This window comes from Passer montanus, unplaced genomic scaffold (assembly GCF_014805655.1).
Source record: "Passer montanus isolate IOZ18808 unplaced genomic scaffold, ASM1480565v1 scaffold50, whole genome shotgun sequence".
NCBI classification, from domain to species: domain Eukaryota; kingdom Metazoa; phylum Chordata; class Aves; order Passeriformes; family Passeridae; genus Passer; species Passer montanus.
In genome coordinates, this window is record NW_024369930.1 from 5,298,195 (window position 1) to 5,323,438 (window position 25,244).

General features: G+C 39.6%; 1 protein-coding gene across 2 annotated transcripts in view; it reads right to left on the minus strand.

The window, feature by feature from the left end:
- RELN (reelin) overlaps positions 1 to 25,244 on the minus strand; it is a 279,911-nt gene that overhangs the window by 189,602 nt on the left and 65,065 nt on the right. For both annotated transcript variants that reach the window (XM_039723749.1, XM_039723748.1), the window contains exon 3: positions 8,495 to 8,630. In XM_039723749.1, coding sequence (XP_039579683.1) covers positions 8,495 to 8,630 — 136 coding nt within the window. The remainder of the gene's footprint in view (positions 1 to 8,494; positions 8,631 to 25,244) is intronic.

A 25,244-nucleotide genomic window follows, 5' to 3' on the forward strand; every position in this document is an offset into this window, starting at 1 on the left:
GGATCAAGTTCTTCACCAAGTCATTTAGCAACAGTCCCTTGCAAGAAGTCAAGGACTCCCCAAAAACAAGGCAATGCACTTGACTCCAGCTCATTCTGGCACTGGACATATTTTCTGCTTGAGAGATGGCATTGAAATGATCAGGCTCCAACAGTCCACCAGGAGACATTCCAGGGTTCCAGGACCTTCCATGCAGACATGGCATTTAGTGGTACAGGCTCGTCTGCAGTACTGAAATTTATCTTCCTAAAACATCTCTTACAATTGTCCTCTGCCTTTGCCTGCACTCATGTTTTATGCACTCTATGTCTACCTGTAGACAATAGTTCCAGGTATGTTTAGTGCTCACTCTTTCTATAGCTAACATTTAAAAAAAAAAAATCCCCAAAACTGGTCAGTGGCTATTTCATACAGCATATTTCTTCTAGGATGTCATTTTGAAAGGTTTGGTATTGATGAATTATTACTAGGCAAAAAATATTTCATTCAACTGCTGTGATACAGAAGAAAACCTGTTACTGAAAACAAAGTGTTGGGAGTGTGTGTAATATGTTCTGTACTGTACTCCAGTAATGCTTTCAAAATTAAGCCATTTTGAGAAAAGGGGAAGATAAAGCAATGCTTTGAATGAAACAAAGGTTTATGTTGTTGATAAACTAAAATACATTCTGAAAAATCACCCTGAGGTTCAATTTCAGAGATATTTTTATCAAAATTCAAGAGAGAATCTTAAACACAATTACTCATAACTGATTCACAGATTGTAAATTGATGGCCTCGTGCACAAAAATAATGTGAATGTTGTGAAGGAAAGGAAGAAAGTAAAATCTAATTTCTGCTTCTAGAATTGCTAAATGAACATTTGTAAGAAGAGAAGCAATTCTCACCATGACCTTTTTATTATTTAGATAATACTAGAAGAAAATTACTAAATTTCATTTTATTTCATGGAGGAGGTGCCAGAGTCCTATACGAAGCCACAACAACATCTTAACAGAGAAGGCAAAGGCTATACTGAGCTTCCTTCTGCTGTCATATATTACAAGTATGTGAAATAATAAATTTATATCACACAAAGAAAAGAAAAATCCTAATACAGCATAACATTGCAGTTTCTACTCTGGCATTACACAACACTGAGAGAAGTAGCATTTTTATGCTGTTTGCACCTCTTTGGATATAAGTTCAACTAGCACCAACAGAATTTTCATATGCTTTTATTTTAAATACATGGTCACATAACCATTTTTTCTGGCTTTGTTGGTTCTGCTTTTCTTATACCTACAACAGAGCATGAAGAGTCTAAAATCACAAATGGCCGGTTGTCTGACCAAGTGGAGATAAGCTTAAAAAAAGAGTAGTCCTCTCATTAAAGTGGGTTTTTAGTAGGAATATCAGTCATCTGAGAGAATATTACACAACAGATTTGACCTACAAGGAAAAAGGAAAAACTTGCAAGATTTTATGAACTTTACAGAGTTGCCATTTTTATTCATACCCTTCAGCAGATTTCAACTGTTGAGCAGCCCACTCATTGAAAAATTCTTGACACAAAGTTACCACTGTTGAGGGTGGTGGGGATGAAAAGCTCATTTTTATGACTAGGGACAGGATGCTTATGTTTAGGCAGCTGAGTCTGTCTGGGTAGGATTCCAATCCACATTTTAAAAAATCTTAAAATATGTGCCTATGTAAAGGTCCACAAGCAAGCTATGTAGCTAGTGATCCATTTTTGTCAGTAGAGATCTGGATCTTAATTTTGCTGCCTAGAAGTAGCAAAATAATTTGAAACATCCTCAGGAAGCTAGTAGAGACCCTGTATTCCTGCAGGTACCTCTCCCTGGATGTAGAGCTGAATGTCAGGTGTGGAACCAGATTGCACACCCATTAACCCTCAGGGGAGTCACAGACACACAGCTCACACAAACACCTGCCTGGAGATAGGCACATATCCTATACCCAGTTAAAACAACTGAAAACCCCTTTTCAGGAGTGGACAATTAGGTGCAACCAGCTTTCATCCTCTCTCATGGTTTTCGTGCTTTGCTCTGAACACTTTTGAGTACTCATCAGCACAGTACCCTTTGTGTAAATATCTTCTGTTAAAACAGTTTCTGAAAACACCCACGATTTCTCATTAGTCACCTCAGCCTGCTTTACACAAAATAGACAAAACTAAGACAGAACTAACAGACAAGTCAAATTTAATTCTGCATAGTCAGATGAGTCTTTGCTGTTTTAGAGTCATAGTTAGAGGACCCACAATGATTCCATGCACAGAGTTTGCATTTCACTGGAAATTAACAAACACAGAAGATGAAGGAGGTAATCTGGGCACCACATCAAAATGGGACATGAGAGCAGAGCCAAGATAGGAATCAAATATTGGCTCGTGATTTTCAGAATATTGCACATAATGTTGATTGACAGCACAACAATGCCTCTACCCAGGGAAGTGGAAAGCCAAGCAAGGGAGTAATTTTTCTTCATAGTTCCACTAGACTGACACACCAGCAAGGAACAATTACTGATGATTTTTTTTTCCTACAAGGCATAAGTTATAAGCAATATGGAAAAAAAAAAAAGATAGCAACACTGGGCTAGGTGTTGGAACTACTCTGACTGTAAGCAATGACTGTCTCTTATTTGATGCTGCTCATACAATCCCTGACTCAGAGTCCACACCAATATCACAAAGAGTGCTATGAAATATCCTTCTTCACCCTTTTGTTGCAGTAAAGAGTAGGAAGAGAAATGCAGCACTTACTGAAGCAGGGAGCTGCTTCTTTACAAAACCCCAGAGTCAAGGCTATCTGTACATTAAGGTTTTCATACGTGCTATGGCACGATCCTCAGATGAATGCAGAGATTTCAAATATGGCAGCAACTAGAACACTGTGAACAACAGTGTATTTCAGAGTACAACTCTGTGTCATGATAAAAATGTGAGGAAGAAAAACATACACAACCATATAATTGAGAGTTGATGATACATAAATGCAAGGGACTTAAGGGATCTCACTTCTGATAGATGCTGTTTTCTGTTTACTTTTATGCTATTATTTGTCTATATTATCATTGTGTACAAACATAATTGTGTACTTAATCTTGAAGATTATCCTTTGTACTTCTTTCAAACAATTGAAAAAACCACAGTAAACAGTGTCTTAAATGGCAGTTTAGCTAAGTGGTTCACCAGGGGAATGTGGTTCCTTTAGATAATATAGATCTTTCCCACCCTGGCTAGAGAACTAATACAGTAAAGCATGTAATCTTCTTGGCTGTTTATTCAATATTTCTATAATTATAATCATAGGCTTTCTATAAATGCTTTAAATAGGTAACCAAGTCTCTCAATCACAGACTTTATGCTCTGTAGTGTTTGTACAGCATGGTATTTTGAGTTCATAATTAACACCACTGCCAGTTCCTGAAACAGGCTTAAACACATGGGCAGGAAAAGCCCAGTTCTGGAACAGGGTACTTCAAACTTCCCAGAAAGGAGTTGGAACAGTTAGAAGTTTAAGTGATTATGGGAAGAGGCATATTCTCAGTGAAAAACACATCTCCTTTCTTGAAAATTTCTTCCAAAGTTCAGCTGTCTGCCTCAGCCTTCAGTCCCATACTTTTTCCAGGAGCTGTGCTGAGAATCAGTTTCTCCTGCCTCAGCAGAAGTGGTGTGTCAGTGCCCTGTCTCAGCCACCTCTGCTCTCTTACCTCTGTCCTCACAGAGAGAGACCACCACAGCTCTCCCCATTCCTACTGAGCCATTTGCACCATAAACTGTGCTAATTATGTGTCACAAAATGTGATTGGACCTTCTAGTATTTACTAGCTTATTAGGCTCTACCTACAGGCTCAGGCAGATAGCTTTACAGAAGTCCAGTCTTCCATTAATAGAAATTATAGTGACTATATAGACACAATTATAATTATTAAACACCTGTTCAGTGACTAACACAAATGGTTACATAAGAAAAATTCTTATTTTTCTATATACTTTCTACAGCCTGCAATTCTATTTAATACAATAGCTGGAACTTCTGCAATAAAACCCTGCTGGTGGTCAAAACAAAACATGCTTTTGCTATTTGGGTCAGCTTTATCACTTTTGCAAACTAGTAAGTTAAGCCATCTATAAAACAACAGGCTTAACATCCTAAGACGCAGCCCAGCATGCCACCCTGCTTAACAGCCATTATTATCCTGCTGTCAGGCTGAGCTTTAACTAGGTTAGTGTGAGCTTAGAGCAGAAATCACAAACCGCGAAACCTAGCTGAAGGATTATGAAGATAATATTTTACAAATTTGCACACAATCAGAGAAATTACTTGTCAGTGTAAAAGAGGGCCTAATATTTTGTGGTGGTAAAGAGCATTTACAGATCCTGCCAATTTGCTTGGGAGGCCCTGTGCTCAATACCTGTTTAACATAGTCCTAAGTTATTGCTAAAAAAACTATTCTAATAATCTAAATTATGCATTTTAGTTTTCATTTCCCCAACTCAGCTGGAGGTATCTATGGTGAAAATACACTAAAGGATCACACTAAGGAACACCAACAGCACTCAGTGTTTCTCTTAGAAGTGTTTCATAGAAAGGTACATCTAATATTCATTTAGTAGCCATAACAAGGTACTTTGAGGAAAAACACCCAACAGAGTTAAAATAAAATTGCACAAAACTAGTGTAAAAGGAAAGGCTATTGCCTCATCTTGCACAGAAACAAGTGCAGTTGGTTCCAAACACCTTCTCCCATGGAGCACAGGGCTCTACACTACCCCTTTTCCTGGTGAAACTGGGGAGAAGGCTTTCTGAGTGAACCACTGAGCCAAGGAAAGATGCACATCTCCATCAGGTAACATTGCATTTAGGGCCAGCAGTGGCACAACACTGTGTGCTATGGAAATAACTGGACTACATCAAACTGCAGAGATTAGGAATATTCCAGTGGGGTTGGAAAGAAACCGAGTGCTGTGCCAGGAAGCTGGTGTGAATCCCAATTTGCTGCACCCCTGCATGTCACATACACAGAAATAAGCCCATCTTCCTTGCAGAACTGTGCCCCACAAGCACAGCACTGCCCTTGTGTGTCCCTCACTGGCTGTTTCAGTAACCTGACTGTGGCCAGGAGCCATCCTCCTTCACCATGGGTGGGAAATGCAAGGACTGGGAACTGACACATTGACAGCAGGAATATTTCTGGTAGTTTATAAATAAATCACGTTGCAGCAGGGAGAATTATTGTTGGGAATGTCCAAATTTGCATGTATATATGGTCTGCCTGGCTACTGATTTTTATGAAATTTAGTATCTTAATATCTCAACCCCTTTGTTGTGTTTGTTTGCTTACCAATGGACACAAGAGCTACAAGGAAGAAGAGGCTGACAGCATCACCACACAAATCTCATGCCTTAGGGCTCCTGTCTTTTTCAGGACTGAGCTCTAGAAGAGCACACCAAAAAGAACAGATGAAGTGAAAGGGAATTTTGTCCATGATGTCTACTGGGTTGTGACTTTGTGTCACATCCACAGAATTCCACTTCCTCTGTGGAAGAACAGGTCAGTAGTGTGTGCAGTTAATAAAAGCTATCTGTGCATCTATAGCAAAAGCTATCTGGCCTGTGAGAGATTTGCCTGGTGACCTTTGTTCAGTTCCTCCTGAGAATTGTCCAGGGAGAGAAATCAACACTCAAAAATCGCACGTCAAAGCCAATGCTAATTAATAACCTTATTATCCATCCCCAGAGAGGTCAAAGACTAATGAGCTGATCTGAATCACAGGCAAATTGGCAACAAACAGAACAGGAAGCTCTTACCTATACTGAACTATAGCCAGAGTCTATGAATTCACATATCTTTTGTAAACATTTCCAATTTATACTAATTTAAAGAAAAATTGAATTTTTATATTAAATGCAATCTATATAAATTTAAACTTTATATTAAATTGAAAATGTTAAGAAAAACCTTGTTATTTGCTATAAAGGCACAAAGGGAGACAAGATAGAGTCCTCTGGAACTCTGGTATTCAGGGAACTGGGTAAGGTAGGCAGACTAACACTGCACTACAAAAATAGCTTTGTTTACTGCAACTTGTGATTTAGTAAGCAGGAGAAACACCAGCTGAGGCAAGGAAGTGTGGGCAGCTGAAGAAAAATTGAGGAGGAGGATTAGAGGTAAAACATATTTCTCCTCTTTACTGATGATCACGTTTACCCAGTATTCCTGCAGACAAGTGTGATCCTGGAGTAAAGACCAACTTCAGAGAAGCTGAGCCTTTCCACTCCAGTGTGAATTTGTTCTACAGGAAAGCAAACGGAGGTAAAACATATTTCTCCTCTTTACATTTCCTTCAACTGATGATCACGTTTACCCAGTATTCCTGCAGACAAGTGTGATCCTGGAGTAAAGACCAACTTCAGAGAAGCTGAGCCTTTCCACTCCAGTGTGAATTTGTTCTACAGGAAAGCAAACTGATATAACTGCATCACTTTGCTCAACCTTAAGAAAAAACAGTGTCACTCACGTAGCATCCGTATACCTCATGTGAAACATTCTGAAAAGCCACCGAGACTGACCCAGGGACCCTGGGAGCAGCTGTGGTGCTGGGCTCCCCTCTGCAGGATCAGAACTCTCAGCCCTGCCAGATGTGGGTTTACATCCGTGCTGCAAATTACCTAGCCAACAAAAAATTCAGATTTCTGCTCTGCATGGCTAAGGACTTCACTAACACAGTGGGAACACCACCTTTGTTCAAGGGGTGCTAATGGCAAAGAGGTGAATTATGGCTTAAACTTGAAATTATGGGTTTGATTTCCAAAACTGTTCCATGCTGGTCTAGCTCTGTTTCCACTGAAGCCAATGCTGAACCTTCCATGGATTTCAAGACAGACAAGGATTCATTGCCTTAGAAAATACTCCTTTAATTTCACTTAAATGAGATTCAGCATTCATAGTAGTATTTGTATTTCTGTGGAGTTATTTGTCAGGTCTTTTTCCACAATAGCAAACATAAACAAAAAACCCAATACAAAACCATGGAAAAAATCACCCACAGGAAAATGAATGACTGGTTAGAATTGACTTCAAAACTCACATGACCTCAAAACTCACATCTCATAACAAATACAGTCACAGTCACTCTGCAAGTTAGGACCAAAAACTCAACAAATATTTCTTGAATGCCAGGAAAAGAAAAAATTCAAGAAAGACAGGGAGTAAGCAAGAGTACACAGAGATGATGTACAGGCACCTCAAACAAATTTTAGGAACTTCAACTTTATCAACAAAGAAAACATTTTAGAAAGGAATTAAAGGTTGTATAAACCCTATAGTTGACAGATTTCCTCAAGGTATATACAGCTGTTGTATATACAGTAAATACACTCTCACAACTTAGTTACCAATCATGAAATTATTATTTCTCAATTTGCTGTTAGATGTTTAGAAGAAAAGAGAGCTAGAAATAAAAATGTATTGACATGGTCATCACAGCTAAAAAATAATGTATCCTGAAAGTATCGGCAAAAAAGTGCATTATGTAGGTAAGGGGAAATATCAAAGTCACAGGTAAATCAATCTACACGTACTGTGCTCACCATCAGCAACTCATGTAGTCAAAGAAGTCAGTTGCTCATTTTTATTTTTTACAAAAGTCAAACAACTTGATTGTAGGGGCCACTTACCTGCTGCTTTCCAGTGTGGATTGAAAGGGAATAATACTCAGAAAGCTTGTTCTGACAACAGGACAGCCACAGAAACATGCCTCTGAAATATTACAATTATTCACTCATTGAATTAGGGAGCTGTCTGCCTTTTTTTCTTGAATGTGTCAAACTAGAAACATTCTCTACTTTTGACTGCATTCTCAATGTATTTTGTCTCTCAAATCTGGTCTATAAAATTCTGGGACAAATAATTAGAAATTACTTGAAGGTAAAAGATAGTAATATATATGCTAATAATTAAAGTTAAGCTATTTTGTTAGAACTTTATTTGGAGCTAAAACATCAAATGATAACTTATGTCTTTAAAACAAATTACCAAAAAATCCCTCTTGGTCATTCTTGGTTCATCAGAAGTTCAGGGTTTAAAATTTGGAACAGTAAATACTTGAATATAGCTACTCTCAAATAGTTGTATTTTATATTGATGCTTACAATATGAATAATATGTTTGTATGATGTTCTAACTCATATTAAATGCAATAGTTATAAGACTGTGTCAGTGCAAATGGGTTATATACCTAAAAGATCTTATGATTAATTACTAAGAAAAATCAATTTCTTTTAAATGCTAGACTTCCTGCTTTGAAAATAAGAAGTCCCGATATGCACAGAAACACTTCAGCCAGGAAGAGCTCAATATTCTGACTTCAAATGACAGTCCACACCTGGCAGTGCACTCTGACTCTTTCACCCAGGCAGTGTGAGTGGGTTGGAGGGCTCCATTACCCCCACAGCGAGCGCCTGCCCACGGCTCTCATACGTACATGAAGTTGACACAGCCCGTCCCTGCAGGTGGAGCAATCCAAACGAAGCTGAGGTTGGTGGTGGGGAGGTGGCTCACATGGGATGCAACCACGCTGCACATGAACTGGTTTCCAAACTGGTGGTCAGACATAATTCCTAGGGGAAAGACACAGAGGAAGGAAACAGTAATAAGTGTTAATGGCGCATTGCGAGGTGCTAACAGACTGAGAAATGTGTTTGCCATGCGTGTCATCATGGCAACACAGAATGAAACAACCCCAGGGGTATGTCATCAAGTAATTAGAATTAATGCCAATGAAAATACTGGAGCTGGCCTTTGCCTGAGCTAAGGCTGACTTTGCATTTACCGCAAGGCTCCATGTATTTACTACTAGTCTTCATGAGGCAAACACCAGAGGATGCATTTGCATTTTTGAAGGAGGAGCTGGATCACAGCTAGTGTAAATCAGTTATTCTATTACTTCATTTACACTCATTACATATCTAAAACAAAATAACACTTGAAGCAAAAAAAAAAAAAAGTACGAAAAATGAAGCTCTTAGAGAATGGTACTATCTATTAACAGACATCTATGTGAGAATAACAGATGAACTCTGGATTCACAAAGTCTTCCAATGTGAAGTAAAAGCAGCAATCTTCCACAGTTTTACCAGTACATGTTCCTTTGATTATTTTCTTTTATTTCTTTTTCATATATGCTTCTAATACATAAATGAATGTAAATGTAATCTATTAATCCCTCCCTCTGGAATTCACTGCAGTTCAACATTAGACAAAAGAACTGTATTTTTAATGTAAAAACAATGTCTGACAGCAATCTTTCTCCCCTTAGAGCCCTTTCATAGTTTCATACAAAGTAGTGCAAACTCGGTTGTTTGTTTGACACTCTTTGGCTTAAAGGAAGGCAATCTTACCAGAATGGATTGCTAGACCTTTACTCCTGCATGATAGAGTAAATGATGAAACTATTCTTTTAAATACAGTTATCTGAAGATAATGCCTTGTTCCAAGTTACTTCAAATATTGAACCTTCATATCAGAAAACAGTGACACAGGCTGAAACATTGCTAATAGGCTCAAGAGGAAAAGGCAATGGGAGCAGGCATTACTGTGCTCAAAAAAGTCACTATCAGCTACTTAGTGATTGCATCTCAAAGTTTATAGTGGTTGGTATTTCCCAAATTTACTTGTTGCAATTCAAACAACAACATAGAAATAAAACCTATCTCTTGTCACAGCACATGCCACAGTTGAGATGGGCACAATACACAGAGCATCACCATAAAACTTCAGAAAGCTCCAACCCATGCAGAGTTACACCATACCACTTCAGAATGCTTCAGGTGTCTGCCCACATAGAAAAACATCATATCACTTCAGAAGGCTGCAAGCATCTGCCATTCCTATTCTTTAGCCCAACCTTTTATCCCCCCATGTTGATGCACTGCCCCTGTGTGCCCTCTGCTCCCTTTGGTGCCCCTGGGCACTCCATGGCTCACTGCTGTCAGTGCTGCTCCCCTGCTTCCACAGCTGCCCCCCCCGGGGATGAGGCTCAGCCTCAGCCCCACTCCCAGCCACCACAAACTGTGTGTCTACAATCGCTGAGTCTCAGAATCCTTTATTACTGGGTTTTTGGGAATTCTCCTGTAACATGAATGCAGCAATTTCTCATAAGCCCCCACAGATTCCAGAGGTGGAAGGAGTTTGCAACTGAGAGTTTTACATCAAGGAGGGGGATAAATCCTTCCTAATGCAAACACACTGCTCCACCTGGGGTCCCCAGGGACTGGATGCCAGCAGCACCTTGCGTGGAGTGGGGGCTGTCTCATAAGCAAACCACTTCACATTTTATAGACAAAAAGCAATGTCTGAAATCCAGGTACTAGTGAGGATGACAGACTATAGCTCAAGGTTATGGATGTTATTTATCCTCAGGGCTATGAAATTCTAAACCAGCTCCACTTTTTGGGTGGGTGAAATGAGCCACAGTGAATTTAAGTGATCCCTCCTAGGAGTGACAGGAGGCAGCAGGTGATGGTAGTGATGCCTGTATCTTTTGCAAACAAGCACAACCTCCTCATTCAGGGTTTTTCAGTCAGTTCTCCACTGAAAATCCACATGAGATTTTCTGTCATTCACACAGTCACAGCTCAAATCCCCAAACGAAGCTGAAGCTCATCGTGTCAGGGTAGTCACAGAGAAGGCTCGTCTCCCTGAATGGAGCCTCTTCTGGAGATCAGTAATAGGGATATCCAGAGAGATGGTATTTTACTGACTTTTCTTTATTGCAAGGGACTAGATACAGATGAGGTTTGGCCACTTCTTGCTTTATTTGCCTTTCTTGGCTAATTGAGAGGAGTGGCAGTAACATCCTTAAGGAATCCCACTTGGCTGGTGCCCAGGCTCACTGCCCTGCTCTCACAGCTGAAGTCCTGCAGCAGTGCTCTGCTGGGACAAGTGTGTCCAAAAATATGCCCAGAGGGGTCCCCCACAGAGGAAATGTTATTTAAGCAATTGCTTTGCTTTGCCCAGGATGTCAGGTGATAACTCTGATTCATTCCCAAAGCCTGTCCCTCTCTCTAAGTCTGTGCTAAGCCAGTGACCCCAGTGCTGTGGGCTGGGGTCTCGGGGCTGCTGCAGGACCAGCTCTCATCTCTCATCATCCCTGGCTGTGCAGTGGGGAACAGCCAGCCTCGGACTATCAGGGTAATTAAATAACAGATGATGTCAGGGGGCAAGCTGGAACAGCCCTTCAGTTTGAAGAAATTCCCCTTTCTCCAGAGCCAGCCAAACACAAGGGAGGACAAAGGCTGCCCTAACACATCCCCCAGCCAGGGGACAGGCAGAGCAGCTTGGGAAATGTGACTGCTTCCCTCCTTGGCAGCAACTTGTGAGTTAATGAATTCCCTAGGTTCCAGGCAGTATACTGCAAAAATGTGCCTAATACATCAAACACATACAACATCTGTGGAGAATTTATTTTTCCTTTGATTTACAGTTTAAAAAAGAACAATTTTGCAGTTACTAGAATAAATTCTAAACAAGGAAAAAAACCCAAGTCATTCAATTCTTTTTCAGAAAAAAGTCAATGAATAGTACAGCAATCATTCAAATCCTAATTTTATCATTTTATCGCCATTTTATTTTTATATTTTATCAATAATTGATTGCTATATTATTACAATGAAAAAAACCCTCCTCATTGCTGGACCTTTACTGAGTACATCAACTGCTTTCAGAAGTTCAGAGCCTTCAGAACATTTAAGAGCAATTAAATAATGAGACTTCAGTGACAACAATATTAAAAAACTTATTGATGCTTAAATTCCAAGGTTTCCTATTGAAAATGTGAACATAAAAATTATAAAAATAAAAAAAAAAAGGTAAATTCAATTTATGCTAAGAAATTGCTAAATTAAGGGCAAAGAATATTATTCCACCCTTTTGTTAAATGTCTTTTTGCAGTTCCTTGTTATGGAAGGCAACTCCACCTTTCTCCTCCAGCCCCTCTCCAAACTGGTCAGCTGCTTTTCAGACTGCATGTTTGCCCCATACCAAATCAAAGTACAAAAGTGAAAAAACATTCTGCTGCAAAAAATTTAAATGACTATGAGACAAGCCTGATTATACAGCAGCTCTAAGAACAAAACTGGACCCTGTATGTACCTCTGACAGCTTCAGAGGGGCTCAGGTCACTGCTGTGTGTAGGTATCTCCCTCACACCCTGATGACCAGTGCAGCTGTGTGCATTCACCTCTAGTCTCACAAAGTCTCACAAAGTCTCACAAGTCTCACAAAACTAATAATCTTTAGGTAAAATTTTGAGATTATCCTGTGTAAAACTTTATAAACACTTTAGCAAAAAATAAAGTGTTTCCATGTGACTTAATGAATACTGAAATGTTCAATGTTTTGTGACAGGTACCCATCCACAGCATTGAAACACGCTGCATGCAAAGAAGCTGTTAGCATCTCTCTGAACTCCTTTTGTCTTGGTTTTTGCAGTGTGCACTCCTCATAATGACATGCTGCAGACATCTTTCTAGATTCTCCATCCCCTAAAATTTCTGAGGCTTTAGGAGTCTCAGTATGATCAGTATAACCATTACAACCATTCCAATCCCAGACATGCTTTGTACCTGCCAACAGCACTGCTAGGACAGAATTTAGACATTCTCAGTGCCTCTCAAGAGGGAGCTCAGCAGCTGTTTTATTGTGTAAACTTTAAAAACAATGTGCTTAGCTCTATTTAATACGCTACGTCACTGATTCAAAGAACTTCTATGTGAAGAGGTAGATTTCAAGGGATGAAATTAATATAAGAAATGCAGGGATAGAGAAAAATTTTGGAAGGAAAAGCTTAGGTAAAGTCAGATGATAAATACATAACTTCAATCTTTAAATGTTTAAAATTATTTAATTGATAATCGGAACCACTTCTAGGGCTGCAACAGATAATGCAGGGAAATATTTTCCATCTTTTATAAGATGGCATACACAAAGGTGTGTGAGATGTGAAAATGATGGTCCACAAATGCCCAAATTCAGGTGTTGATCCTAAACTCATTATTATTTTCACCTTGTTGTGTAGATTCTCCAAAAGGGAGAAACATAGATTACAGCAGCTGTTCTTCCATGTGGGCCTCTGGAAGACAAAATATGATCTTTTCTAGTGACAGAGCCTGGGAAGCATCTAATGGTACAGATAAATGCAGGAGAGTCACATCTCTCTCTGCTTTGCAAGTCTGGGAAACATGGATCTGCAATAGCTCTGACTTTCACCCTGTGTTATGTAACTACATAATGTTCTGTATTACAGCATGACATATCCTCCTTAGAAAACAGTTTTCTAAACCAGAACTTCATACAAGGAGATCATCTTCATGTCAAGGTCCCTTCATTATAGCTAAGGCTGAACAGAATTTCCAGTGATAAACCAGATGGCAGGTAACTACCATTCCCTATTTACTACATGAATTAAGTATGATATTAAACGAGAGAGTGAATGTTAAATACGGGTGTAAAATGAATGACCACATTTTGGCTTTGCTGCTACAAATTGATTATCTGCTACATGCTTCCATTTTTGAAGATATGTGAAAGTGAAAATAAAATGCCAAACATAAAATATTGATGAAATTCCAAGAAGAAAAAGCTCCAAGTAACGAAATAACTCTGGCATCCTCGAGAAAGCAATAATTCCTGATTAGAAGATAATAAATTTGAGCCAGAAACAGACATTTTAAAATTAGATTTTGCATTATGTGGAAATAAAATACGTAGTCCTTGGAACATCTTTTCCCTTGGGAAACAGAGCTGGAGGCCTAAATTCTCCATCCAGGCTCTAGCATCTCAAAGGGTGATCCACAAATCCACAAGGTAAGCACAGCTCTGTCTGGTGTTACAAAGCAGGAAATATACAAAAATGACTGTGCCTGAAAACACCTCCTGTGCTGAATGCCATGCAGAAGTGGCCAAACCAGGGCTTGCTGCTTGTTTTCCCCATGCAGTACCAGGGACTTTTTCTGAGGGGATGATTGTTTTTTTTTCAAAATGGAAAGGTGCTGGCAAACTTTTTTTATTTTATTATTATCTATTAATCACTTTGGCACAAAGCTTATACCCAAGGTCTCTACTTTCCAGAAGCACATCCACCCTGTGAAACTGAAGATCAGTTATACAGAGAGGTGCCCCCACTCTCCTGCCACATGGAAGACCACACCACTCACTCAGATGCAGGAGTGCTGGGACAAGTGACAACTTTGTGGCTGTTAACAAGGAGCCTGGTTCCCCAGTAAAATCCCTGTAGAACAGGTCTCCAGGACTGCTGCAGAACCACGGTCCTCTGCACGTTCAGGGGAAGCCGTGTGCCTCTCCACGTTATTTGAGGTGCAGCAGAGGCCCCAGCACAGCTGGACTGGTGGCTGGCAAGACCTGAACTCACTGAAAGCCAAGTGAAGACCTTAAGGAACATTTTAGGATAAAATCTGAATGTATATAGACATGAAGTGCTTTTTACAGCTGCTAAAGCTGCAGCTTTCAGAACACATTTTCAGAGGTAGGAACCTCCCTTTGTCCTGTGTATCTTCAGATGTTTAAAGGATCTTTTTGAGACTTACCTATAAACATATGTAAAAAAATGAAATATATGTTTTCACTGAATGCTACAGAGAGTGAAATAATACTGTAGTTATTGGAAGAATATTTGAGCAACACCCTTAAACAGTTATGACCCCCCTGCAATGTAGTCTTAACATTTTAGAATTAGTGATGGAAAGAAAATCAAATTACTCCCTGATTTTTGGTGGGTTTTGTCTTTAAAAAAAAAAAATCCCACCAAAATGTTTAAGGAAAACATCAATAATTCAGGTTAAAAGGGACCATTGAGAGTAAAGAAATATCTGGAGTTGGTAACTATACTTTTTAAAGCATGGATACAAATGTAGTTATGAGCTCATGCAGTGTCTAGCAAATAGCCAGCTAAAGGTTTCTAAATTACATGTGCAAGTTCCTTTCAGCTGGAGTAAAAGTGCAGGATATGGCCCTAAGTGAACTGCACCCACCCAGCTGAAATACGCCGTTGCCAATTGATTTTTTGGGGGGTGATTTCATTCTGCTTCACAGGAAAAAACACATCTCATTTGACAGAGTGCAACAGACTGCTAAAGCACTTGGTAGCCCTTGTGATCAATTAAGGGTCAGGATGGTTTGATAAATTATTAAAGAGTATGAAGAAAGAAAAGATCAGCAGCCAACAGATACATTCTCCCATCCAGCAATATGTTATCTTTATCTTTCTTGAAGTCAGGTGTTTGTTTCGTTATTATTATTATTGCTACTGCTTCACTATTAAATAATAAATCCTTTCACTATCTGCAATGCTGGGGGGAAAATACCATCCACATGTTAATCAGAACACTAGGAAAAAAACAGATACGTGTATAACAGCCTAATAAAGTCTGTCTCTAAAATCCATGTCCTTCTGTGGTCAGGAAAAAACCAGAGCCTGAATACAGCAACCTGATTCTTCAGAGGGTACCACTGTGCTGAAGTAACTCACACTTGAGATAAGAAGCATGGGTTTTATAACCTTTTCTCCGCATATATGAAATGTAAATGTATTTTCGTTATAGATCTGAAAACAATAATTTATTGCAAGTTCACATTTGAATTACATTCCCAAATTGGGATTCAGGGAAACAGTTCAGTTTAGGACTTTTAGGTGCTTACAAGAAAAGTGCTTTATATCCACATTTTGAATATTTACTGAAGCAAGCCCTTCACTAGAAACAGAGCTGTGCAGGAATGGACCACTAATTAACAGATTTTTGAAAATTTGCTCTGAAAGGGAGGGTATATTTTTTGCTTAATCTCTCTTTTAATGTTCTTCTTTAAGGGGATTTTTAATCAAAACTTTTGAGCACCTTTTGTTAGAACCTTCTTAGGGTTATAATTTCATCTCAGGGATTTATGAGTACCGGTCTCATTAAACCTAACAGGAGCTACACACATGGAAATTGTGGAGAATGGGGAAGAGAATATCCCCTTTCTACAGCATAATTCCCAGGACACTGAATGAGTCCCTTGTGTAATGTGTGATTTGGCTCCACCAGCCAGGGGAATGGTGTGGTGAGACCCTGGTCTGCAGCAGGTTGGTGGTTTCAGGCCATTGTCAGAAGGGATGAGAAGAAAATTTACTGCTGAAATCTAAGTGCTCCATAGAGAGCAACATGGCACTAAGTGCTCCAAGGCAAGTAGATTTAGTAACAGTAAACAGGGACCAGCAGTAATATAAATAGAAAATGCTAATAAGTTACTGTGTTGCTAAAATATAGAAGAAGAAAAAAGTCTATTTCCAAAGGCTTGAGCCAAAATCTATTTTAAATGTTTTCCTAATAGTCCCAGCATGTTTTATAATAGCAACTTATATATATTTCTTTATAGCCCTGTTAGGCCGATACCTTCATTCTGTACTTTTCACAGTTTCTATTTTAGCACCAAATTACAGTTTATTCTTTCAAAGGAAAGCAACTGTCCCTAGTTTGCATCCACTTTTTTTATAAATTGTTACTGTATTTGGATGGTGTCTCATCCGTATGAGCAGCTCTCATACAACTTCCAAAAAATATCGCATTGTTCTGAATATTTCCACTTTGCAAACATAAATCTCATGTCTCATGAGCCAAACATGAGACACTCTGCTTGATAGGGCTTATACCAGTGACAAATGTGACACAGGGACACCTTGTTATCACACCAGGCATCTGCTCCCACCAGACTCATTGTCAGAGCCAGCAGTAACCACATTCTTCTCCTTACAGCAGCAAATTCACCACAGCAGCACTGGAGCCCCTGGAACTGCCCTGAATTTGCTTTAGCAGAGGTGAAACTGTGAACCAGCAGCCTTAACTGACAGCACCATCCTGACCCACTCACTTGCACGGAGCCATGAACCAACCAAACCTCCCTGCTGACCAGAGCAAGGGACATCATATGAAATATTGCTGTGCAATAACTAGAAATTCACTGTGCAGATCAGTAAAAATGGAACTGCCCAACACTCAGCTATAAACACATGCATCCTGATTGGATCTATAGGGCACCTAGAAAGCACCAAGTTGGTTTTTTTTCTAAATAAACTAGTCCTCACCCCAGACTCAGCTGAGCTGGTCTGAGCGGTTTGCAGTGACAACATGCCTTCTTGTCTATGTGGTTGCTGTTAACACCTCCTGGTATCCTGTTTGCTCTTCTACAGCCTAGCATGACTAATTAGAATAATGGCTTTACCTACAAAAGCCTAAATCTCTTTTTAATTTATTCAGAATGAACGTGGTGGTTTCTGGCAGCAGCCTGCCTCGTAAGGCATTTCCTCTGTTTTGATCCTTAGCCTGCAGCCGTGTTTTGTGTTTGCCCTCATTGCTGTCACTGCCTCAGTCACCACAGGAGCCACTCTGCACCTCCTACCTTGGTTGCACTTGCACTGCACCTAATTACTCCTTATACCTCTGCTATCAACATTACTGGTGAACTCTGATGCTTTAAAATTGATAGTTTCCTCCAAGGCAAATTAAGTCAGTCAAACCAATCAATAATGATAACTACATAATGAAACCAGAGGGATTTCCATATAAATCTTTCCAGATGGAGTATTAATCATTTGCAGACTTCTCTTCCTGTTTTGGAGTGATGTTGTTATGGAAGCTATCCTGTTTTATCGCCCAATTCCTTATCTCAGATGATCTGAAAGTCAACTTGAAATCATATTGTGTTGTCTGGGTTAGCTGGGGTAGAGTTGGTTTTCTTCCTAGTGTTGTGTTTTGGATTAAATATGAGAATAACACTGATATCACACTGATTTTCGGTTGCTGCTCAGTAGTGCTGACCCCTAAGTCAAGGACTTTCAGTGCCTCGTGCTCTGCCAGGGAGCAGCTGCACATGGATCCAGGAGGAGCATGGCCAGGACAGCCGACCCAAACTGGACAAAGGGATATTCCACACCACAGGATGTCATGCCCAGTCTGTAAATGGGGGGACTTGGCCAAAAGTTGCCAATTTCTGCTCAGGGATGGGAGGGGCATTGGTCAGCAGGTGGTGAGCAATTGTATTGGCACTAATTGTTTTTTCCCCTTGGGTTTTATTCCTCTCTCCCTTTTTCATTTTCATTAGTATTGCATTTTACTTTATTTCAATTACTAAACTGTTCTCATCTCAACCCATGAGTTTTACCTTTTTCTGATTCTCTTTCCCATCCCAGGGAGTGGGGAGGGGATTGGAAAGTGAGCCAGTGGCTCGCTGTAGTTGGAGTCTGGGGTAAAACTATAATGTGTACATAAGCCATGGTTTGTCCCTCACCAGTATCAACTGCAACATCTCCACAGAGCTGGAGACAAGAGGCACTTTCCACTCAGAGGAGCAGCTCTGGAGGTGCTCCAGGTCTCATGATCCCCCTTGCCACAGCTGGGCTTACAGCAGCCTCAGTAATACCAACACTAGGGAGACCCATGCAAAGCCTCCTACAGCCCCAGGGGCCTTGCTGGGACACTGCAGTGACCTGTGACAGCCAGTCCCACGGTCTCTGGGAGTCTTTTGGGACATCTGGCCCTCACAAAAGCCTATGTGCTCTGGAAAGATGGCATGCAGGCAGGAGAGGTGCATGTGTGAGGGAAAAGCCCACTGAGGTAATGACAGACTGTGGTTTTATCTTCATACACTTACACACGGCCAACCACTAACAAGTGCCGTATTTGTATCTACAGTGTCTGTAACTGTGATCAGGAGTCAGGATGTTTGCCTTTTTCAGCAGCTGGCACCAAAGACACAGCAGCGCTGTTTTGCTGCAAATTCCTCAGAATTCATAAATTCAAAAACCAGAAGAGTAAAGTTGCATAATGGGCACCGTGGCCATTCTCAGCCTCTGTAAAGGGGTGAAGAGAGCAGAGGAATCACTGACCAAGTTGGTGGGAGAGTTAAAGGAGAAGTGAGGCTGGAAAAATGGTATTATGGATTGAATGGAGGAATTTCAATTAAAATTGTCAATCTCCAGGAGTTCTTTTCTTGAAACCATGCTGAAATTCAGTGCTGCTGGCTGAAATCCACCAGTAGCTCTGCCCAGATCAAACTACTGTGGAAGGTAGCACAGTCTGTACACCACCTGTATGCTCCACAGATATTCTGATGTATCAGGAAAAAACCTGACAGATTTTCCTCCTCTGAGGCCACAAATCTATTAAATTGATAGCTTTTATAGCATAAATACAGCTTTTATAGCTTTTAGAAGGCATTAGGTCTGGGCTAAAGCATTCCTGTGTGTTCTGTGTGCTGGGTACCAGCGGCAGGATGTGGGAGGCCAGAGGGACAGCCAGAATGGCTGGGACCTCATCCTCAGCAGCACCTGGCTGACCCCAACAGGGGGATCTCAGTCAGTCTCACCTCACTGTCACCAGAGACATGCACACAGCAGGGCAATAGAGGCAGAAGTTTTGGTATTCATCTAGGTACTCAGTAAAGTTAGAGTGTGAAAATCAAACTGTTTCCCTCATACACATTTTTCATGCTTTCTTTCATCACCAAAACACAAAATATGAACTGCGATTTGCAGAGTTTTGTGGTATTTTTGGCAAAAAAAGGGAAAAAAAAAGGAAAAAAAAAGAAAAATTCCTTTTCTACAAACGCAAGAAGTTGCTTTAATTCCCTATGCATATTTATCATCTCTTTTTATAACTTACAGGACAAAACAGAAAGTCTGAAAGTGGTTCCCTTTCTCTTGTAAAATGTGCAGTAATTTATCTTAAATAGTGCAATGATCCAATACTTTACAGTTTCATGAGCAGGGCAATAGGGGCAGAAGTTTTGGATCTCAGTATTCAGGATCTCAGTAAAGCTGGAGTGTGAAAATCAAGCTGTTTCCCTCATACACATTGCTCATGCTTTCTTTCATCATCAAAACAGAAATATGAACTGTCATTTGTGGACTTTTGTAGTATTTTTGGCAAAAAAAATTTCCTTTTCTACAAACACACAGAAAGTTGCATTAATTCTCTTTTAATTCCCTATGCATACTTAACATCTATTTTTACAACTTACAGGACAAAACAGAAATTCTGAAAGTTGTTCCCTGTCTCTTGTAAAATGTGCAGTAATTTATTTTGCCTCCTGGTTTATCTTAAATAGTGCAATGATCCAATACTTTACAGTTTCATAATGCCTGTCCCCCACTGGTCAGCAATGGACCACAATGTTGAGAGTATCACAAAGGGAAGGGGAGCATAATCAGCAGGCTGAATTTCTGCCCACTGAAGGCAGAATAGCACCCATAAGAAGAAAACTCCTCAAAAAATATATTGCAAGCTAATGAACATGAACAGCAGTAAAAATTTTCAGGAAACAAAACCTAAATGCAAAGCTTTACACACCAAAAGAAGCAAAAATAACCACAGCCAGCAAGCTCAGAAGGAGAGTAAATTATTTCACTAATTCATTCCCACATGATTATTTTTACTATGGTGACAAAAAAAAATCACAAAAACAAATCTGATGCATTGCCCCCCTGCCATATGGAATATATTGATATATATATATATATACACCATAGACAAAAATTGTAACACTGCAGTTTTGTTTCTATCTGACAACACATACAGTCAGTCAAGAATCACAAGAATGCAAAGAAAGAAAGGCTGCATTTCATTCCTTTGCCTGAAACTTACCTCTAGACAAAACATCATCAATCCTCAGCATGCAAAAGCACTTCCAGATCAGATATAAGAAAGGAAAATAAAAGCAATCTACCAAGAACAGAAACCCCCTTATAAACTATCAGTCAATGTTAACCAAAACTCCTGGGGAAAAATACTGCAGGAAAAATACTGCACTTATTGGAGTCTGTGTCCTCAGAAGAGCACTTTGTGACTAAATGGTCAATGCTGATCTCCTGCAGTCATTTCATGCTCAATAAAGGATCTTCACATTTAGTCCTGGGGCTGCTGCCATGAAGGTGCCCTTGGGCTGTGTCCCCAGAATGGCTCACACTGCTTCACACACCTGGTGGAGCTGCAGCCCCTGCTGTGCTTGGTGTCCCATGCACTCGTGGAAAACTAAAGTGAAACAGAATAAAATATTCACCTCGAATCCCAATCAAGGTTCATCTGATAGCAGCTAATGTAACAATGTGCAGGAAAATTAAGGGTGCTACAGAAAGAGAGTGCAGAGCCCTCTACTACATGACTTCCAAATCAACTCATGGTTTTGCTGAAAAGAAGAAAGCTTTATCCAGACCTGTGGAAAATGTGAGGACACCACCAAACTAAAGATCATGCATAGGAAGGTCTGAGCTGTATTTTAGAATTTGGGATGGAAATGGAAAAAAATATTTGGACTCCAGATGTGGGGTGTGTGAGCAGAGCATCCCAGGTAGCTCCTACTGCATCAGATAGATGTTTGAATTTAATCTTAAACCTTGCTTGCTTCAGTTCCATGAATGAACACTTAGCTGAAAGCTTGCCTCTCCCAGCTGATGCCCCCCACTGTGGCTGTAGTAGGATAAATGTTCCAAGATTTTACTGTGGATTTAAAAAGGGTTTAAAAAATATGCTAAGTCAAAGTAACACCCAAGGGACTTAGACTAGAGAGCTACAGTCTCATTAATGTATAAAGAGAAGGCTAAAAATCTAAAGATAAAAAATGGCTCTGCTTTTTGACGTGATAATCTGCCCTTAAAAAGAAAAATACCTTGAAGAGCTGCAGGTCTGCTGGGAAGTTCTCCCCTTCATTATTGTTTTGCAACAAAAAAAGTGTGTGTTTCACTCAGAGAGCAATTTAACTTTACATCTCAAGGTCTCAAATATATTTTTTCTCATTCAAGGCAGATTAGCAGTTTGGAAAATGAGAAGGTTTCCTAATTTACATTAATCTCAGCCCTGCCTCGCATGCTAATTGAGGTGTTTTCTTCTGGGACTTCCAGTTACTTTGCAATTGTGACTTTGCTGTTGCACACTGTAACACCAGCTTTCACAAATATCAGTCCTTCTCCACATGTCCATGTTCTCCAACCTGGCGCTGACTTTCTTGGATGGCATCTATTGATTTATGAATGGAGATAGTGCTTCTGGATCCTGTTGCTCATTGATGAAATAGTATACAAAAGGATATTTCTGATAAATAAATGCTTACCAAATCTGCATAGATTAGAGAGTTTCCAATTGATTTACAACTATGGGCCAAATATGTCAAATTGTTTGATCTGGAAGAATGTGGCATCCTAAAGCTGACTAGCAGAGCATTTTTAGTGCAGTGTCCAAATCATCATTGAGGAAGGATATTGCTTGGTTAAACTGCTTCTTGGGTAGATTGAAGACATGTCATGCAAGTGAATCCAAAGGGTGACAGAGCCATTCCAGAGGGAGGCTGAAGACAGCACCATGGTGGCCACCTGGGGAAGAAGCTCCATGTCTACAAGTTCACAAAGACATAGAGGATTGGGGAATGCCTGTGTCCTGCTTCCCCAAAAATATTCATAGCAGAATATTTGTGATCACTCATTGTGGCTGTAATATATTTATGTACTCCACACCTCTAACACTGCCTGGTCTTTATTTTGCAATTTATCTCAACAAATCATCATGCTTCACTTTGAAATAATTTCCATAATTAGTTTTCCACCTATTTTTCATTTAAATGTTTTGAAAATGAGCACTGCACAACTGGAGCTGCAGGCTGTCCTGGCAATATGTCAAAAGCTCCAGGCTGCCAGTACTGTGCATATGGGTGTATTATTTTTCTGTTTTATTGTTCCTTGCACAGGTGTATTCAGAGTAGTACAAAGTACAGGTAGCTCTTTGGAAATGACATCTAAGCTTCAATTAGATGGCCATAGAGACTTAGTGATGATGGAAAGACCAAAACCATGCAATATGATCTTCCAGCTTTTGAATGCTTCCTTTTGCCTTGTTCATTCTTAAATGATACATTTAAAACATCCTTGAAAATATCAAATTAAGGAAATAAAGCTTTTTATCATACACAATCCCTCACACTGCGTGACATAAGCACAGATCTGTCCAAACCATATCAACAACTTATACCATTTGAACTAGCTATCTTAAGATAGTTAAGTTTGGTTGTGCTGAAGTCACTTTTCCGAATGATTAGACTCCTGTGAGCAGCTCCAAATTAGCTTTCAGCTAATTACAGTTTACAACAGCTACTGATAAGAATGTATAAAATTGTAAACCTTATATAAAAACTGAGTAAATGCTTGAGCCCCTGATAACTCCCACAGGAAGGGTCCAGACCACTTGAACTTTAAATGCATAACGAGGCAGTCCTCACAAAGCAAATGGTTACAGTCCTTTTATAAACAACATGGAGAGATTGGTGCTTGGGATGGGCTCCACAGAAAGCTACCTGTAAGTTATGTCCCATTCAGTTTTCAAGAATTCTTTAATAATAAGGATTACAGAGAGCAAAAATTTAATATATAGAACAAAAAGATTGTGATCCCCGTAGTCAGCCCTCCAATACAATTATTTCCAAGAAAATTAAGGAAAGAAATCTTTTTCTTGCTAGCAGGCACCTTTTATTGTACTATCAAAAAAAGGACTCTTAATGGAGACAACAGCCTGTGAGTTGAAACAAATTCCCAATATTCACTGCAGTTGTGGCATTCATAATTTTTAAATATTTTTATACCTAATTCTACTCACTCTGTGCAAATGGCAATTGTCAATGACATGTAATATGTGGATTACTTCAGGAGAAACATGCCATTAGGAATAGCTACCTCAGTAAATTTAATTTGCTTTCAAAGTGGAAAAAAGGTAAGATTTACAGGAAATTTGTCCAAGAAGAACATTAATAACAAAAAGGCTGAATTGAAGAGAGGCCATGATAGATCCCTGAACAGTAGTGGGCGGGGCAGGTTGGTTTTGGTGCTCTCTGGTGTGCTTTGAAATTGTGAAGGTAACAAAAAGATGCTATATTAGTACAGAAAATTTGAAAATAATCTTCAAGACAAATCTTTGCTGCTGAAGAGGATCATTTTAATGTGATGTCTTATTCATAAAAAATGAATGTATGGCTATATTCAAAGCTGAGCCTGAAATGTCTCAGAGCATTTGGACAAGAAAATAATAGCTAAACCACTGCAACTGTACAAGTATGGTTGTAGATATAAGTGTGCTCCACACCAGTGTAGGTCTTCTTACAGAAAAATGAATCAGCTACTGCAGTATCTGATATCTTTATCCTGTTAGAATTGGATCTCTGCTAGAGAATATATCATTTTGATCACAGCTTCCTTCCTGGAGCTCCTGTTGTTCCATCAGTGCTTATTTTTTGTGCATAAAACACCTCTTAAAATCCAGTATATCATAGAAAATCTTATTTTAGAACTTCTGAGACTTCTGTCCAGAGGATATTTCCTGAAGGAAAGCCTTTCTTTGGACAGATGGTCTAAGCAGGAATAGCAGTACTTTTGCTTTGAGGTTTATGCTTTTCCCATGGAGCTTTACTGAGCTCTAATGTACGTGGTCATGCAGTTCTTCCTTATAACTACTCAAAGAAAGAACATCCTATTCCTCACTCCTTTCTGAAGGGCTACCAATGGATTGTGCTACATTCAATTAAAAAATGCAGGTATGCCACACATTGCAGAACATTCCAGGAGTGTTGACTGTGAATTGAAGGCTGACTTACAAACTTTTTATGCACTTTGTAAAAACTCAAACCAAACTCAACATCTGAACTCTTGGGTTAATTTTTCATGCTTTGATTCAAATAGCTTCATTTGAACAGGTAATTAGTCTGGTCTCATGTTTACTTCTCCCTCACTCCCACTGCTTTAGTAAACATCCTTGCCCTCAACCTCTCCACCATCCCATTCTTTCTGCTCTGCTTCCACACTGTCTGTAGACCTCAGATATCCCTGTGCTCAAGCAGCTCTCAAATGACAGTCCCCATGGCAGGACTGCAGAACAGAGATATCTTCATCTTCCTTCTTGAGAAGAAGTGAAGCCATGTAAATATCAAACATCTAATTCCAAGGCAAACTTTCAGGGTTCAGAAAAACCAACATATATTGGTCAGAGTTTTTTCTGTCATCAGTTTTCTCACAAAATCCAAGAGTTTCTGTACAAACCTTTCAAGCCCTCAGGTGACTTCTGGAAATAAAATGACTCACAATGAATGAAATGTGATTTCATTACCATGTGCCATCACCAAAAGAGCACCTCTCCTCATGTTGTTCAGCCAAT